Consider the following 19,335-nt stretch of genomic DNA (forward strand, 5'->3'; position numbering starts at 1 on the left):
GATTATTCATATTTATAAGTAAGTCAGTAGAACTTCAAAGTAGTTGTTGCTGCTTTTTATGTCAATAGTTTTATTTTCGAAACTTGTTGAGAGTATTTACATAATAGAAGCCTGCAACTTCCCAGGAGTTACTGGGGCCTACTAAGACAGTGCTACATTGCTTTGCAGTTACTGGAGGCCTTCTCCCTTTTTGAAATACCCATATTTTTCTATAAGAGCCCTTGCATTGTTGGCAAGCTATCAGTGTAGCCTTCTTGCTCTGACAAATCTCAGAGGCCTCTACAAAGTTGGCCACAGTGGAGCAATGCTACTCCCAGACAAGGTGGGTGGAGTAGAGTTTAGGGAAAAACTTAGTACAGACATGATCTGAGATGATAGCAATCCTGCAGGTGTTTTATGTCAGTACATACACAAAGTATTTGGCCTGAGCACTCTATCCATCACAGAGGTGCCGGGCTCAGGATGCCTTTTGCACAAGCTGTGGTGGCAACAGCTCTGCCACAATCTGCATGCTGCCTACGCCATCCATCCCATCTTCTGCAAGCCAGCATCTTCATATGTTCCTCTTGGTGTCTCCAGCCCTGGGGGCTGCTGGATGTGCCAGCCTGAGTTTCCGGCACAGGCAAGTGCTTAGGAGCTGGCACATTCCCAGCAGCCTGTACACATTTATCTGTAATGGGATAACTGCTGTCTCAGCATTTCTGCTGTGTCCATCACTGTGGTTTCAGGCATCGCAGCAGATGATTCTCACAGGGGCCGGTCTGGGTATTATCTGTGGGTTGTCTTTTTTGAATTAGGGAGCAGAAAGGAAAATCCGAGATGAAGAGAGGAAGCAGAACAGGAAGAAAGGCAAAGGTCAGGCATCTCAAGCCTCGTGTAACAACTGTAAGTAAGATTGACCTTTCCAGTTTGGGACAAAGTCACACTTAATATGCCTCCTCTTATAACCACATTGCTTTCTGATCCTCTTAGCAGCTGAAGGGAAGTTGAGTGCACTCCCTCTGCAAAAAAAGAGCGATATCACCTTCTTCAAAACAATGGCTGACCTGGATTCCCAGCCAGTTCTCTTCATACCAGATGTTCACTTTGGAAACCTACAAAGAACCGGACAGGTAAGAAATGATAATGAGAAACTGTTGCCCACCTGTCATCCAGCCATGTGTGCTCTGAGGCAGGTTTTAGGAAAGCAAAGCACTCTTTCTGGGGGTCATTGGTTTCAACTCCTGTTTTGGTAAATGAGGTCCTTGGTGAGTCACTTAAAAAAAGACCTTACAAGTGCCTTTCCAGTTCTGGGTGTGAAAAAGACTATAAAAAAGAGTTTATACTTCATTAACAACTGACTACTTAGTGTTTGTTATGGTTTTGCCATTCTTTTTCCAGGAAGAAAGAATGGAACAGATACATGAAAATTTTGAAATGAAAGATTGATCTGAGACTGAAACAAAGTCTGGTTTTCAGTGTGCTATTAGGTTGGATGAAGCGAAGTGCCACCTTGTGGTAGCAGAGGTCCCCCTCCCTGTGACATCGGAAAACAAAGACTGAGCTCTTACATGTTGTGTAAGGATTTAAAGAGCTCATTAAAAGGCTCATTAAAAACCACTCCCCATTTTCTGTTGGCATCAGCTAGAGCTGGGAATTCTTTGGAAGAAAATATTTTCACTCTACAAAGTGAAAATCTATCATGCTAATGTTAATAGTCAGTATTGACAGTCATTATCACCAGTGAATGTGAGAAAGCCTTTGCTGACTTACCTCTTTTAAGACCAATTTATTACTTGCTGGGAAGTTTCAAATCTGAACTGGAGAGTCAGGTCTGACAATTTTTTTATTGTGAATCTGTTACTTACTAACTTGACAAGTAGTAGAATGAGACCTTTATGCATCTGTTTATAATAGATGAGGAAATTCTATATGCATCTTGCTGCAGAATATTAAAATAATGAAGGTGAAATGACACTGAGTCTTGGAACTGTCGTTTATTTTAAAGCAATGAGAACTGTGGTAGAGCAAAGCACAGAGTGCAGACATTGCAGTCACAGCTGTTGATGACTTGCTCTCCAAAACAGGAAAGACGCCTACTCACTTCTCAGTGCTGTGTACCTTCTGTCCTCATGGCTTCCCATCCAGACTGTGGATTTGTCTCAAAACAGGAGAAGGTGGAAGCATTCCTTAGCATATGTAATCCTGTAAACAACTTTCCAAAATAACTGGAAGGCATTCCAGTTTGCTAGACCTTGGGCAGTGTTCAGCCCCGTCTTTTACTGCTATACAGTTGCCATATTGGCATTTTTGCTATCCTGAACTTTTCTTTTTTTGTGTGTATTACTTAGTATAAGAGTGATATATTATGAAAGTGTAGCCACATTCAGGTCCTGGACACAGAATGAGTTGCAGGCATCTACATTGCACACACACACACACTTCGGAGTTATTTTCACTGTACAGGTTCAGAAGTGAAGGTTTTCCTTGAGAGCCAAGTGTGCTCTGAGTCTTGCCAGCACAAGTGCTGGAAACCTGCCCAAGATGCCCTGCTCTGCCCCAGCAGTACAGGGCCTCTGGTGCCCTGGCTTTGCCCCACACTTGCACTGTAACTCAGCAGCTGGAATGCTGGTTCACTTGGTGCAGCCCTCAGTGCAGGCACAGTGTGAGGAATTTGCCTGACTGTTCTGTTAAGCCTTCAACAACAGACTGTGATTTTATACCTCCCCTGCCATTGTTAGTCACATTTGCTGCTATTGTAAATGTGGTCACAGTTTCTGTGAGCTGTATTGATTTTTGCAAAACAACAGTCTGGACTTGCAGTTCTGTCCACAGCCTGTGTTTCTGGCAGCAAAGAAGTTCAGCTGTACCATTAGGAATTGCATTTCCATTAGGTCTGTAGATTAATATAGGTTTTTATAGTTTAATTAGATTTTCAGACAGTATTAAATACACACAAAAGCTTTTGAATGTTGTGGCTTAAATCCTATTAGAGGTAATTTTAAGTGAGTAGTGATCTGATTTAGAGGATTGTAAAATAATTGAGAAAATGATACAAACCAGGGGAGATGGCAACATCTGTCAAAATCCTATAATATATTTCCACTAGATGATATTCAACAGCAGCTTTTGTAACCCATACTTTTTCCAGATCACAATTAGAACCAGAGATGTTTGTGTTTTATACAAGGAAAAGGATTTTCAACTGATGAAAAACTGTGAACCACTTGCCTGTTTTCCATTTTGAAGTTATTCTGTCAAGCATCTATCTAGTTCTGGGAATAATTGTTTTTTCTTTTTTCCACCATTCTAGGTTTACTATAATACAGATGATGAGAGAGAAGGGTAAGACATTTATTGTTTTACAAGCTTTGCAGTTAGCAATGCAGGCTCATAGAAAGCAGGCACAAAACATGTAATCCGATTAAACTGATACCCATTCTCCCCTTTCCTTCATATTTCCATAATTAACGATAGGTGGACAAATAATATGTAGAATTGGTAGAGGGAGGTTTATTTTATAGTAACTTCCTTTTCCTTTATGTGAGCTGGCTGGTTTTGATATCTATTTTTTATTACATTTCTGAGTAAAACAATTTAAAGGGCCATAAGGTTCTATACAGGGATAGGACAATGTATTTGACAATCAAGTGTCTCATATGTGTTCTCAAATAATTAAAAAAAACAGGAATTTTTAAATGAAGCACTGAACTTCATTCTGTTCATGGAAGCTGTTTAGCAACACACACACACATGTACATGACAAATACAGTCACTGCAGAGAAAATCCCCAAACTCCAGAAGAGAAAGGCAGAAAGAGAACAGGAGATCCTGGGGGGGGAGGAGGAAGGCTGGAACTGAGAGCATCCCCTTGTCTCGCTTTGGAGGGACTGGGAAAATTGTTCTAATGTTGTTAGAGATATCATGAAATGAGGACATTATGTCTGAAGTTCAGGCAATATTAACTGTAATGTGTGTAAGCCCCATATTTTTAGAAGTTGCTTGAATCCCAAGTGAGCATCCACAAATCTGAGAGTTTGGAGTAAGACAACTGCACTTTAAGCCTGCAGAAAGTGGCCTGTGGGAGGGAGTGGTGAGGCACCTGCAGCTAACATTGACTTGAAAACGAGACCCATTTTGATTCTTCTATGAAGCTTATGTTCTTCATAAGGCTCACAGTGCAATTTGAGAAACAAAGGGCTTTATTGCACCAAGCACACTGGCTTCAGTTCTCTCCTCCAAGAGTAAAAGGAGATGCCAAGTCCTGCCAAAGCTATGCCAAGGATGGGGGTGCTGTAGTGCCTTCAGCTTCCCTGGTGGAGCATGTCACATCTTCAGGCTCGATCTGGCTCAGCATGTTATTCCCTTTGAACTCACTGGCTTGTGTGGTCTTGGATTTTAGAAATATTCCTGGTGTTTCCTGGGGCTGTCTCCTTAACCCCAAAGAGGAGATGAATCAATGCATACATGTGGGTTCAGCTGCTTACTTAGCTGTTTATTGCTCTTCACCTCCCTTCCTTTGTTAAACAGTTACAGGCCTCAGGGATTTTCAAAATAGTAATATGGAGCATATTTTCCTGTCACCTGTCCCAGCCAGTCAGCCTGGGCAATTTGAGCCTGGGCTCGGAGTGTTCAGATGAGCACCAAAAGCCAAATCCATACATTTTCTTGTCTGATCCTACTTGAATAATTACTGGGTTTTTTTGCCAAAGTACAAACTGAGTCATGACTGCTACTGTTGTCTCCTTTCCTCTTGGAAGCACAGTTTTACTGTGTCGTGTTTACTGGTGCCTGTTGTGTGTTTTCCAGTAGCAGTGTCCTGGTGAAGAGGATGTTCCGTCCTGTGGAGGAGGAGTTTGGTCCATCTCCTTTGAAACAAATGAAAGAAGAAGGCCTCAAAAGAGGTAACAGCCAAATCATATCAGATAAAAATAATGCTCTGGTACTCATGGCCTCAGGCTGGGAAGGGTTGGTGTGGCTCAGCCCAAGTCAGTTGTTTAATGCTAGTGCAAATGTGAGGTAGATGGGAGAATATATCATTAAACTGCCAGTACACAGGAAGGCATTGTAACAAATGCTGCTGATGATTTTAAAGCAGAAAATATAAAGAACTGTGCTATCTTAAGGCAGGATGAGGACATAAGTGTGTATAAAACACAAAAAAGAGCTAGAAAGTTTCTTGATCCTTGGCCGAGCTACATAGTGCGTAAATGTTCCAGTAGCAAATCTGTGGTTTTCTATTTTTAACTTTCCCTCATCTTTTTTGTTCTGGCTAGGATCAGAATCAAATATGCAAGATGCATTGGGTCAAATACTGACATCTTACACAGAAAAGCAGACTGTAGAGTAAGATTAGCCTGAATAAAATCTCAGAAATTTCCTACCCCATTAGAAATACAAGGCATGGAAAGGCATCTCCCAGCAGACCTGAATTGTTTGCAAGTTTGTTTCCTTTAACTTTTTTACTGATCTAAATAAATATTACCACAGTCGTGTTCCTTATGCTATACCAAATCCTGTTTTACAGTCTGCTACAGTGAAGCTTAAGCTGAGTAACAATGAAGTAATATTTTAGGTAGAGCTGTTAAACTTTGTGCTGAAGGTAAGGATGAGCAGATAGTGGTTTCATCTACTTTGTGTACAGTTGCTTCTGGTCCAGTGTTATAGGTGATAACTTCCTACACTGCAACAGTTAGACACTCTGGGCAATATATGTCATTCCTTCTAACTCAAAAGTTCTGCCACATAAGCTTTTTGAAGGTTCCAGAGGTCTGACCAACTTATATAACTCAAACTTGCAAATGTTTTGAGTTTACCCATTGGTTTGTGAGACATCAGAGCCACAAGATACAGAAGTGAGCTCAGTTGTTCTTAGTTGCACCATGTGTTAAGACTCATTTGAGCTTTATAGAAACAACCTTCTATGAGCCTGCCTTTGCAAAGGTTTTCTCTTGGTTAGGGTGTTGTAGTTGAACCAGAAGAAGCTTACAGGATTACAGGATGGAGACTGATATCTTCCTGGAATAATGTGAACATATTATTCTTTTAACTAGATCTTCAATGAATTAGGTGAGGTCAGTACTGACCACAGACCTGCATCTGGTTGATTCAAGACCTTGACCAGATTCATATTGTCAGGGCTTCATTGGGCAGATGGGGACAGCCACAAAGGCTACATAGAAGTTGGTTTTTTTCTTTTTACCTGGGTTTTCCAGCTGGAAGCCTGGGCAACTGGTTTTCTTATTTCTTTGATCATTGTGGTAATTTTTTTTAATATTATCCAGAACTGAAACTATTTAAAGGGAAAGATTTGAAAGGAAAAAAACCCAACATTTATCAACCGGTGGCAAAACTGTGTTAACTGATTAAATTCAGGAGAGGCATGGAACCAGAGAGGTTTGGATGATCCTGTCTTCACATCCCTTTCCTGTTCAGTGTTTCTTGCAACTTGGACTATGCTGGATGGAGGCCAAGCTTCTTCCAGCATGGCCTTTGCTCTGGTGAACTTCCTGCCATCGGGATCCTTTTATCTGGGGTTGTGCTGATGGAGTGCAGCTCAGCTGAATCTGCCTGTTTGACAATGCTGTCTTTGCCACAGGAGTCATGGGGCATTTAAATGTTCTACTGTTTTCCTCAGCTCTGCCATACTAGAAGCTTTTTTCTCACAGATATATTGGGTACACCAGAATTACTAATTCTGGACAGCTGATACAGGTGTGGTACTGGTGTAATGTTTGGGAGTGAGTAGGTCTGCTATGTGAAAATATGCATTAGAAGCAATGTAAAACCAAGGTGGCTCCTTATGAGAGCAGTTCAGGTAAGTAGCACCAACTGAGGGGCCAGGGGCAGCTGTTGGACCTAATTGTAATACTGTCTGACAGAAACAGAAGTGTTAAAGGGTACTCTTCAAGAGAACAGGTCTGAAGAAGTTTGCAAGCCAAAATAGAGTTCATATTGTCATGCAGGTTTGCTGTGTCTGAATTATTCTTTCACCTCTAAGGGAGGCAAAAGTGCCCAACACAGAAACATCAAGTATTTTAATCTGTACCAGGTGTGCAGTACAACTAGCTACTTGGCTAAAGTTGTAGCTTTTTCCTGTTCTGACTTCTGAGTAAGAGTTCTCAAATCACTTTCCCTTACTGAGTTCATAAGGAGTTTCCTGTTAATTATAAATCCAGCAGCTGTGTCACAGATCAGGGAGATACCAGTTCTGTAGTTCTCAGCTTGAAGAAAGTAACCTTGTCTAGCTTTTGTCTCTCAGCAAAGTCTTGTTAAACTACTTTGAAACATTTTGGATCCATAACAATCAGGGTTTTGTGAACCATCCCTGTGGAGGACAGCATGAACTCTTATCACCCAGGGAATTTGTGACTCAGCAATTCATGAAAACTCCAAATACAGAAAGGAAAGCCAGGCCACAAGTACCAGCTCTACTTTCCTTGTCTAACATGTGCCACATCTCCATCCAGAGACCTCTTTTTAAAGGCTGTAGTGGTTACTTATAGGGTATCAATCCGTGCATCTGTAATGCCTGGGCTTGGACTAAGTGGCCCAAGCAGGAGGATTACTGACCTGTCATGTCCATCATTTCATTTTTGTTGTGTGTCTTTTGCTTCTCTTCTGCTGTGGCAGACTTGCCAGTGGAGAGCCAAGCTGTTAATGCTTTCAGAAGAGCTGTCTAACATTGTTCTTCATTCACACTTCAATCCTCACTTCAGTAGCCTGGATTCCCACTATCTCCCAGGTGCAACAACCTCCCTTACCTTTATTAAAGGCTGGTTGCCACTCCACGATTTTTGAATCACTGTTATTTCTTAAGTAACTAAGGATACATTTATCACCCCTATCTTTTGCAATTCTTTTTAATGTCTAAAGAGCATTAGGGACTACAGTGAGTTTCAATACTGGCAAGAAGGTTAAGTGCTGAGACCATGCAGTGTAGAGGTCAGGCAAATCTGTTTTATGTTACTTTCTGTCAAAAGTAGCTCACTGCCTCATAGAAGATTGTGTCTTTCTGTTTCTCTCCCCTAACCCTCCTCCAAATATTGCAATTAAAAAAGTGAGACCACTTAAAAGTGAGAACATCTATGTGCCGTGAATGTAGTGACAGTAGGATCAGAGGCCTTAAATGACTTGTCACTGACTTGGCATTCAGTGGTGATGTTGCTGAGCCCAGTGGAGCTTCTGCAGCCCCTTCCCTCTGCTCTGGCTGCAACTCCTGCTGTGGGCCAGCTCAAAGGCTTGTGGGGCTACATTGTACACTGCAGCAGGGACCTAATCTGTCTGAAAAACAATTCAAAAGAGGGTTGTTTTTTTCACTGGCATGTGCTCTTCAAGAGTTCGGGACATGGGAAGATTCATTGAGACAGGCCAGAGTAACAGAGCATAAGGGCAGGGATGAGACAGGCACTTCTTGAGGCATCACTGTCACCAGAAGTCACTTCTGAAGAAGTGCCTTAGTGAATTAAAGCTGGGATTTCCACACTTGTCAGGGGAAAGAAAATAACAACAGTCCTTCATATGTTTACTAATCCTGGTTCCCTGTGTGTATAATAGTGATTCAAGTTCCCTGTTGTCCTTCTAATGGATCCTTCATTCACTGTAATGTTGCCTGGCATGTCAAGCACAACAGAGATTTAAAGCTAAGCACTTGGATTGAACAATGTCCTCAGCTTTAACCTTGGACCAAGTGATTTTTTTCTTCTTCCAGATACATTTGTAATTATTAAGGTTGGCAGAGGTCCAGATGTTTGAAAAGCCAGGACAGCCCTCTGGTCACAAGAAATTGATAAAAGTGTTGGTAGAGGTAAAATAAGTACTTTGAGCAAGTGCTAGCTCATGGAAGTAAACATATCCAACACAGTAAAGTTTAACTACTGATGTGGAGTTTTTTTGTTCTCTTATATTCTGACAGTTACATAGATTGTGACCCAAAGTTATCTCAGCTTCTAAGTCCTTTATAGACTCATAGAATGGTTGGGGTTGGAAGGGACCTTAAAGATCATCTAGTTCCAACCCCCCCTACATGGGCATGGACACCTCCCGCTAGACCAGGTTGCTTTTCTGTAGCCCCCCTTCAGGTACTGGAAGGCCACTACATTATAAGGCCTTCATGGAGCCTTCTCTTCTCCAGGCTGAACCATGCCTAGTCTCTCAACCTGTCTTCGTAGGAGAGGTGCTCCAGCCCTCTGCTGATCATCTTTATGATCCTCTTCTGGACTTGCCTCAGCAGCTCCATGTCCTTCTTGTATTGGGGACCCCAGAACTGGCCCAGGACACAGCTGTCTTTCTGTTCTGCAAGTGCACATTGCTGGCTCATGCTGGCTTTTCATCAACCAGCACCCCCAAGTCCTTCTCCTGAGGGCTGCTTTAAAAACACACTCTCAGGCACATTCTGAAGAATTACCAAAATGTAGGTGAAAAGGATGTGGCTCCGTATGCCTGTGATAGAAGTTTTGTGGCTCATGCGTCTGAATTAAAGATGCAAAAAACACCATTCTTCTGGTTTGTAGAAGATGACAGGTGACTGATCTGCCCATGTTTTAAATCTCTTTTCAATCATTTCTAGACCTGAGCAAAGAAGCTTCAGTTGTCTGCAAATGGTCCTGAGTCCATCCTGCTACAGTCTTGACCTGAGAATTAGCTTCCAAACAATTGCTTTTGCATAAAAAATGCCATAATCTCTGTTGATTCATCTTCAAGTTCTTTGTTGGGTTTTCTAGTGGGCAATTAAGCCTTCTGGGCAACAAGGATTGGTGGTTTCAAGAGATATCTTTCTCTGCATACAAAAAAAGAATAAAATTACCAATGTAGTTTATCACACAGACATAAAATAACTAACAGTACGTGTGTATTTGGGCTTAATGTGCAGCACTGCTACTTGAAAATGAAGTTTATTTAGGGAACTAGATTGTGGAACATCTTATTTAACCTACTACTTTGTCAGAGTCATGTGAGATTACACCTAAAACACTTCTCCAGTGTTTATGTTTATTCACTATTTAGCTGTCTGCTTTGCTTTTGCCGTGTAATGGCAAGCTTCCTCCTTTGACCTGTACAAGTCAAAGAGGGCAGAACAAAACTAGAGAGGGAAAGGCACAGCACCTGTGAAAACCAAGAGCCAGCAGGACATCTGCATGAAGAAAAGGAGATTTTCAGAAGTACCCAATGGATTTGGGTACCTGAGCATGCAGGTAAATGCCTGCCTTTCAGATGTGCTTCTGAATGTCTCCCCTATAAAGTCTCAAGTGACTTTAGACTCATGCTTTCCAGTGTTTATTTTAAGATTGGTCAGGCCCCATTTGCAGTTACCCTTGTGGTAGTGTCAGAGACAACTATTTGTCTTCTTTTTTGTTGACTTTACTCTCAAAGGCTCAGCTAAAGGCAGGCCAGACTTGTCTTATCTGAACATACTTTCCCAGCCTTTTGGATGAAGGCTGGAGAGGTGGAAGACAAGACATAGGTTGAGGAAGACCTAGCTTGTGTACTTTGTCCTATGACCCAGGGAGAGGGCCTCAATGCTTTTTAGCTTCTCTTGTTTTAGTAAATGGAGGTTTAAATATTTAAAGATTCCTCACATTAAATTCCTTGAATTTTCTTTGTGTGTTTTCAAAGCAACTATGATGTATTTTCCATGTTGATCGATGATAGTATTACTTCTTTTTTTAAAACCAAGCCATCTTCAGCACTTTGTTTCATATGTGATGAATTAATATTTGTTTTTCTACTTGATATGGGGTGTTTCATCTGTTGGTTTTTTTGATCCTGCTCCAAACTTTACTTTTTTTCTGTTTCAGTGCTTTTGTATGTGAGAAAGGAGACAGATGAGGTATTTGATGCTTTGATGCTGAAGTCACCCACAGTAAAGGGGTTAATGGAAGCAGTAAGTATTCACTGTCCTCACATTGTTTGTCTTTCTTGGCAAGAAAATCTTAAAGCTTTCAATGCATTATTGAGATAAAACATAATGTAAAGATGAAGTTATTCTGAAATACATTAAAAGCATTCCATAAAGGACACATAGTGATGGGATGAGGTGGAACAGTTTGATATTGGAAGAGGGTAGATTTAGATGAGATATTAGGAAGAAATTCTTCACTATGAGGGTAGTAAAATACTGGAAGAGGTTGCTTAGGGAAGCTGTGGATGCCCCATCCCTGGCAGTGTTCAAGGCCAGGTTGGATGAAGCTTTGAGACACCTGATCTGGTGGGAGGTCTCCCTGCCCATTGCAGGAGGGTTGGAACTGGATGATCTTTAAGGTCCTTCCAGCTCAAATCATTCTATAATAAAGTCTTTCTGGAGCAAGCCTCTGAAATGCTGGCGTGTTCTGAATCCAGTGCTGTCAGCAGGTTACTGGGATTAAATGGATTCACAAAGCTGATTTATTGGAGACCTGAGCCTTGAGAAATGACTGTAAAAAACCAGTGCAAGGGAGGCAGGGAGGTGCATACTCTATTTTCTGAAATACTTCTTTCTGAACTGATGTTTCAGAGCCTGTTGAATGAGTGTTCTCTAATGCCAATCAGTGTGTTCACAGTTGTCTTTTAAAGAGAAGGCTCAAGGATGCACTGTTTCCATGTGTGTTTCATATGGCTTTTGTGCAATTGCTTTTCCAGCATATAAGAGGCAGCTGCTGAGCCAGTGCAGACTCATACCTCCTGTCCCAAATCCCTTCTCTAGCCCTCACTTCCAGAGTGGCCTACCTACCAGCCTGCCACTTTGCTGCTTCTTGGAATTCAGTTTTTGCTTATTATCTATGATCACGAGTGGCCATTTCCACATTTAATCCTGTTTATATGAGGTGAAGGCTAGTAGATGTGTGAAATTTGGTGAGAGAAGAGTGAAGATACACTGATGGTTGTACCTACTTTGGTATGGAGAGTAACATAAGATTGGCAGGGGGGATGCTGAGTTGATTTCAAGCCTTGGCTGTGTGTAGGTGAGAAGAGGGAAAGGTATTAAAGTGTATCTGGAGAGTTCAGCTGAGCACTAGAAGTGTGAATATAATACTCTTATAAACTGTTTCAGTGTTTTGTTACAGGTACTGAGCACTTTACATGCAGTAAAGACTGAGTTACTTGGTCAATATTTGGCCAGTAGCAGAAGGCAAAAAAAAGATTTGTGGGTTAGTGAAGATGTTTAAAGTACCTATTCAGATCATGGTATCTCTGAGGAGACTTAGGTGCATTTTGATGGTCCTAACTGAGCTTTTGCTGATCCTGTTATTTAGTTGTGACTGCGGCTCAGTTGTTTTGCAGAACATCATGTATAAAAAAAGCCAGGCTTTGCTTGAAGAGGCTGCAGTCTGATTCATGATAAGCTGCACCATGATTTTATCTTTTGTTACTATGGAAGTTAAAAGTATGCTGTAGTCCTTCAGTAACCTTTCAAGTGAACATGAATATCTCCAATATCCTGTGCCTCTCCATGCCTGTCCAGCCACTGTGTATCATAAAAACAAAGCTGATGCAGAAGCAGGAAAGGTTTCTGCATTCTTCTGTCAGCACAGCTGCTGACTCAGTGGCATGTTTTCGGCACCAGAGAAATCTGATCTGTTGTAAAGTGTCCCAGTTCACTGGAAGGAACACATTCAGAAAATTTTAATTCTCTTGGGCAGGATATGATTGATAAATCAATGCCAAAAAGCTGTCAAATTACATACTCTTTAATAGTCTCTACAGTCTTTTCAGCAAATCATGTAGTTTTGTAATTGTGCACATCCTAAATACTCCATTCCAAACTCAGTAGTAAGAACTTAGAAACTGAGGCTCTAAATATTATAGAGCCCTGGAACTGGAAGACAGCACCAGGGATCCTGAATCATACCCACCTTCTCTGTTTATGAATTTCACTTTTTTGGTTCTTTTTTTGTTTAACCACTATTTGTGCACTGTGGCTTTCCTGTGATTAATACTATTGTTTTGTCAGATACTATGTTTATTTTTATTCTCTCATATACCCCCATGCCAAATGAACAATCAGATTATTTCTCAGATTTCATTTGTCTGGCAAGTATCTAGAGGTCTCAGGTTTCAAAGATACAGTGGATCTCAGAAACTTATGCAAAGGTTTGTTTTTAAGATGTTTGCATCCTTCACCAGTCAGTCTTGATCAACAAAGAATAGTGAAAAAGCTGCCTACCACAAAACATCACACATATGTAGTGAATGACCAGCTTTGCATCCTGCTTTGAGACTGATCCAAATTAAGGTTAACTCTGTGAATATCAGTAGATAGCCTAGCCCTATGTTGTGCAGAATTGCTTATTTATTCAGATTAAAGAAGGTGATCTAAATGAGGAAATTCAAGCATCTCCCAAAGTCTTTCTAGAATTCAAAGCTAACATCTGAATTCAGCAGAGCTTGCTTAGACCACAGTTTATGAGATACCTGTCAATGTGTGCGTTCTTCCAGACAATATGAGGCAACAGACTGGACCATTCCACAGAAGTAAGATTGCAAAGATGTTCTCCTTTGTGCTTCAGCCAGCCTAGATGCTGCCCTTTCTGTCTTCCTGACTCCAGCAGAGAAAGCATTTCCACTGACTCGTGCAGTTATGTATATAGGATCATTAAGGTTGGAAAAGACCTCTGAGATCAGGTCCAACTGCCAACCCAGCACCACCATGCCAACTAAATCATGTCCTGAAGGTGTATATCCACATGTTTTTTTAACATCTCCGGGGATGGTGGCTCTACCACTTTCCTGGGCAGCCTGTTCCAGTTCCTGACCACTCTATCAGTAAAGAAATTTTTCTTAATATCCTATGTGAACCTCCCCTGGTGCAACTTGACTCTATTTCCTCTCGTCCTATCACCCATTACATGGGAGCAGAGACCTACTCCCACCTCACTCCAGTGTCTTTTCAGGCAGTTGTAGAGGGCAATAACATCTCCCCTCAGGCTCCTCTTGTCTAGACTAAACAACCCAAATTCCCTCAGCTGCTCAAAGCTGCCATTCCAGGAGATTGCAGCCCAAAGAAACACCTAGTCTGTTATTTCACTACTGCTCTGAATGCTGTCCTGCTGCTTCAGAGGGTAGAAAAGTGGACAGTGGAGATGATAAAGGAAAACATTCCTCTGAATAAGGATATCTTTTTAAAATTTATTGTAGCCTACTTGGAGTCAGGTGAGAAATCCTGCTGTTTTATCTGGAAGTTGGCAGTAGCAGTGTTTCCCAAGTTGGCTAGAAACGTGTTTTGGAAGGGGGTGTTAAGTGAGATGCCCCAGCAGATGCTTGCTCTCTGCTTTCTCAGATTCTGCAGCAGGACTTAGCACTTTGGCAGTGGAGACTTGTTTTCTGAGCCTGTGAGTGGGAGGCTCACCCCCACACCCACTTTAAGCCTTTCATCCACAGCTCACTACTTGGTATAATTGGTTGAATCCCTAGGGGTTCCTGAGAAATGTGCTTATTCAGTCAGCTGGAAGTCTTTTGCAAAGCTCACTAATCCCTGCATGTTATATAAATCCCACACCTGTCATAGGCAGTGTGACACGCAAGGCTTTCTCAGCACTACCTCTCATACCTTAAGTAGGAAGTGGTGTCCCAGGGTCCCAGACCACTTTGAGCAACATTTGGAATGTGTGAGTGTTAGGTATCCCACATATTCTAGGGAAGTTTTATGCTGGAATGTGCAGAATGCTGTATATGAGCTGTATTAAATCTCTGGCACAGTAAGATTTCTTCCTGCTTGTTTACTTGCATGGAGTTAGTGAAAAGTGTCTTCAAGTACTGATCACTAGGCTTCAGAGTTAATAACCTGAAGAATAAGATAAATCATTTCCCCACGTTCACACAGTTGTGACTTTTCTGCAGATCCAGGTTGCAATTTTACTCTGTTGCCTGTTACAAAGGATTTTTTTCAACAATCCAATGCAATGGAGCCATTTTTGTTATTGCTTTACAGGAAAGCTTAAATTTAGGTATAAAACAAAACCACAGATACAGAACTTCAACACCAGATATCTTATCTGGTGTCTTTCTGTTCAGACTGTGGTAAGCAAAGCTAGAAGGAATGAAAGAATAAAAGGAGAACATGAAAGTTTCTCTGAGAACTTCTCTAAGATACAGGGGTTGGACTTGATGATCTTTTGAGGTCCCTTCCAGCCCCTAACTTTCTATGATTCTATGATATTCAAGATTTGTCCATAGGGTGTTTCTCCTGGGTACAGGAGAGGAGTCACCAGCCTCAGCTTAGGCAGCTCCCTCCAGGAGCAGTGCAAGGTGAGGCACTAATTTGGAAACCTAGTGGTGGCCACTGGAGTGAGGGGCAGGGTGTGAGTGCCTTACAGAAGTTTAAGAGTAGCTGGAATAGGTTAGGACGTGCCACACAGGGATATGGCAAACCCTGACTTTGCATCACCCTTGTTCTGCCTTATTTGGAGCAAAGACTTGAACTTGTTCCAGATAAGCTGAGTATGTTATGGAACTTCTTTGCAGGATGTGCTTCCACCCTGTGCATGTGGTTACAAAGCTTTTACATGGGCTACACACAGCCTTTTGCATAGTAAAAAAGATTAGGTTTGCAGTCTGATAGTGAGGATGCTTGTGTGAGATACAAGATAAGTGGGGGTGTGAATGTACAAAGTGGAGTGTTCCCCACAGCAGGGAGAGTGGGACCATGCAGCATGTGAGCTTGTGCAGCTGAGCTGGGCCTCTCCCAAGGCAACTGAGAATATAGAACCAGGACTACCAGCAATACCTCCAGAACCATATCCAAAAGGGTAGTAAAACATGCTGGGGCAAGTAAAACTGAAGTAGCAAGTACAACCCACAATTTAATTTATATTTTGTTTTCTGCTAGGTGCAAAACTTAAGGACTGGATGAGTCTAGTGCACTTTATGAGTAGTTACTGCTTATTTACACTCTCCCTTTTGTGTTAGTCACAGGTATACACTATGGTAAGAAGAAAACTATTTGCAGTGTAAATGAAGCTTTGTTCTTCAGAATTTCACAATTGTTCTATATATTTACATACAAAATTGTGTCTTAGGTAAGATGAAAATAATACAAGTATAGGTGATGCAGGCAAGTGTAAGCTAATTAATTATCTCAGAGAATCCTGGGTTTCTGGCCAGGAGGTGTGCTTGAGGTTCAGTCTGTGGCTGTTTGAATCTGTCCTTGGTGCCAAGTTTGTGCATTGCTTTATTTCCATTTTCAATTTCATGATAATTTCTTCAGTTTACTGCTCCAAAATAATCAATTTTTCTCAAAGGCAGTCTGAACACAAACAGAAGATTTAACAGTGGTTGCTGTTTGACAGTCTTTAAATGGATTCTTAATTGTGCTTTTCAGATGCAGAAGATAAGCTTTTTAGCTAAAGCTGTATTTCACCTGGGAAGGGCCAGAAACTTTGGCTGTAGGGTGTCACATAGCATTAATCACTGTAAAAATGTAATTTTTCCATAATAGTTTTGCCTTCTGGGACAATCTTTTTCTAAAGTACGAGCTATGAGACCTGTTCCTTCAAAGAAGAGTGATAATTTGGAAAGGAAAATTGGCTCAGACTGTGGCCTCAGAGGCACCAGCTCCATGAGCACACCAGAGGTTCACTGCAGAATTGACTTTTTAAAAGTTTATTAATGTATACTCCTGCAATCAATGCCAAAGCATCTGAGTGAAGGGCTTGTTAGTGATGGCAGTTTGTCAGCTAAGTAGTTCTGTCTTCCAAAGTTTTCTTGTATTTTCTGCTTTATCATTTAAGTAGCTGACAAGAGGTTGATTTTACAAGTCCTTTACCTTGGAAACACACTTCTCTGTGGCATCTCATCTTGTTGTCTGTACACTTAGATGATGTTTTGTGAGCCAAACAGTGTGCTCATTTTACCACACCAGTAGCCAGACTCTACAACTCTCTTCAACAATACAGAAGCTTCCTAGTGCTGTGTGTACCATGTTTGTAGCCCTCCCACAAAAGGTACCTCGAAGATAATTTTCAGACAAAGGAAGTCCTGTGGAGGGTCCTGTTAGCTTAATGAACCCTGAAATGCCATGGAGAAATAGAAATGTGTACATTTTAAAATTTTTTTTATAATCCATCAATCCATCAGCTTCTCTGTCTTCTGCCCAGTGGAATAAGCCTTTGTTTCCACAAGCCCAGAAAATCAGAATCCACCTGGCAGAAAGGTGGCTGATCAGGCTGAAATTTAACAAAATTATCAACAAAATCTGTTGACTTGAGCAGAGCATTAGGAGATGCTGAGGCAGTTTTGATGACTCACATCCTATGAAACTATAGCTTCTAAGTTTGTGGATGGAAACGATTGTGGTTTTTAGATTAAAATGTTTAGGGCTATTCATCCCCAAATCATCTTTAAATGAATCTATGTTTCTTTTCTATCAAGTAGCTTTTCTGTATAGCTATCCGGTGGGGTTGGCAGAAACTGTGTTTTAATGCCTTATGTAGAGACAGGTGATCCTTTCATATTTGTCAGTCTTTAATGATGTTTATTTTATTCTGATTATTTCAGATCTCAGAGAAATATGGGCTGCCAGTTGAAAAGATTGCAAAACTTTATAAGAAGAGCAAAAAGGGGTAAGTAAACAAACTAACTAGGGACTTCTGCAGGATCCTTTAGAAGTACTCAGAGATCCCAGCTATGCTTTTGGGGCGTCATGATAAAATTGTGTCCAGAGAAGCTGTGTTCAGTGCTAGATTGACTGGGGTTTTTGCAGCCTGGTCTGGTAGAAGGTGTCCCTGCCCATGGAAGGGTGGGTAGAACTAGGTGCTTTTTAAGGTCTCTTTCAGCCCAAACCATTCTCTGATATTCTATGGTATTCTGTGATGCTGGGCAGTATAAACAATTCTAGGGACCTACCCATAACGCTGAAATCTTTCTGTCTGTGGAGACAGCAAGGAGTGTCAGAGGGAGAAACATGAATCTCCAGTCTGTATCTTGCCAGTATTCATATGCTTACTGTGAGGGTATAGAATTTCTGTTTGGAAAATGTATTTTAATAAAGTCTTCTTTCTAAGTTGTTCACTTTACATGGTGGCTCCACTAGCATGGGAAAGGCACAGCCTCTGCTGCAAACACCGTGTGGAGTTTCTCTGCAGTGCTAGGAAGAAGCAGGCCTCTTCCTTCCTTTCAAATCTGAAAGGCAGGCAGGCAATGTTTGCTGCAAGAGTTTCAGATGACTAAATTTAGATGTGTGTCATAGCTATAATGTAGGATAGTTTAGGCAACTACTCTTTGCCATAAATTTGAGTGTTTCCACTTTAACTTTTTTTTACTTCTAAATAACCACAATATTGTAGTGATATAATTTTAAATCATTGTTTTCCAGCCGTAACTCTAGTATAGGGTATGGTTTTGTCTGGTGATTTCTTTAGCTTTTGACAAGACCAGTGAAACATCTCATGCTTTGCTTCTTTGTAACACCATTTCCAACAATTTTTTTTTGGTGGAAAAACACTTTACTGTAAAGAGTGAGGAAAACACTCATAGAAACTTCCAATTGTTGTCAGTTTCCAAGTTGAGTACTACACCTGTGAGCTGTGTGCAAAGCACAAATTACACTGCTCCACCCTGTTAGTGACTCACACTACAGAGGAACAGCAGCTCAGATAGAGTAACTGAGGAGTAGCATGGTGATGTACCTGGAGTAGCCAACACCAGGCATGGGAAACACCAGCTAGCAGGGATCTCGAGTGCAGTTTGCCTTGTAGACAGCTTATGAAGTGGGTTAACACCCCAGCACTGGCTTGTCTTTTACCTTAAGTACTTTAGCAAGTAGCAGCCTCTAATCCAAAGGCTATAAGGGATTGTGGGACAGACCTTCATGATGATTCTTACTATTGTCCCTGCAACGTCTTGTACTGTAGTCTTGTTCTTGCATTGTAGTGAAGTTAGCACATGCCATGGAGTGCATGGCTTTGCCTTTCAGTGTCCTAGTACATGAAAGTAATGACTTTTGCCTTTGTCACCAGTATCTTGGTAAATATGGATGACAACATTATTGAGCACTACTCCAATGAGGACACGTTCATCCTGCACATGGAGAACATGGTTGAAGGCTTCAAGATCACACTGACAGAGATCTAACCTCAGGCAGAGCCCTTTTGTAAGGAACCGCAGCATTTCATTCTTCTTGAAAAGCAGAAGATTCCCTGGGAACTTGACAGACATTTATCAGAGAAACTGTTACAAGACTGCTTTGGAAATAGTGTCCACTCTGCACATGTGCACCCACTGCATATGGACTTGGGTTTGTCAAGCATAAGGCCTGGTCCCTTATTTATTGTTCCCCACTCTCTAGTGTACAAGCAGTTACCTGCCTCTGGATTTGTAACCAGATGACCCACTGCAAATGTGAAGTGCAGGATTTAAATCCATACTTCAGTGTGGATAAGTTCA

General features: G+C 41.4%; 1 protein-coding gene across 1 annotated transcript in view; it reads left to right on the forward strand.

The window, feature by feature from the left end:
• The window catches only part of GRHL2 (grainyhead like transcription factor 2), a 64,793-nt gene extending 45,770 nt beyond the window's left edge, over positions 1 to 19,023 (forward strand). The window contains exons 10-16 of the mRNA XM_030445389.1: positions 798 to 885; positions 973 to 1,112; positions 3,293 to 3,324; positions 4,789 to 4,883; positions 10,776 to 10,861; positions 17,449 to 17,513; positions 18,909 to 19,023. Coding sequence (XP_030301249.1) covers positions 798 to 885; positions 973 to 1,112; positions 3,293 to 3,324; positions 4,789 to 4,883; positions 10,776 to 10,861; positions 17,449 to 17,513; positions 18,909 to 19,023 — 621 coding nt within the window. The remainder of the gene's footprint in view (positions 1 to 797; positions 886 to 972; positions 1,113 to 3,292; positions 3,325 to 4,788; positions 4,884 to 10,775; positions 10,862 to 17,448; positions 17,514 to 18,908) is intronic.
• The last annotated feature ends 312 nt before the right edge of the window (positions 19,024 to 19,335 follow it).

The sequence above is a fragment of the Calypte anna genome, chromosome 2 (genome assembly GCF_003957555.1).
Source record: "Calypte anna isolate BGI_N300 chromosome 2, bCalAnn1_v1.p, whole genome shotgun sequence".
Classification (NCBI taxonomy): domain Eukaryota; kingdom Metazoa; phylum Chordata; class Aves; order Apodiformes; family Trochilidae; genus Calypte; species Calypte anna.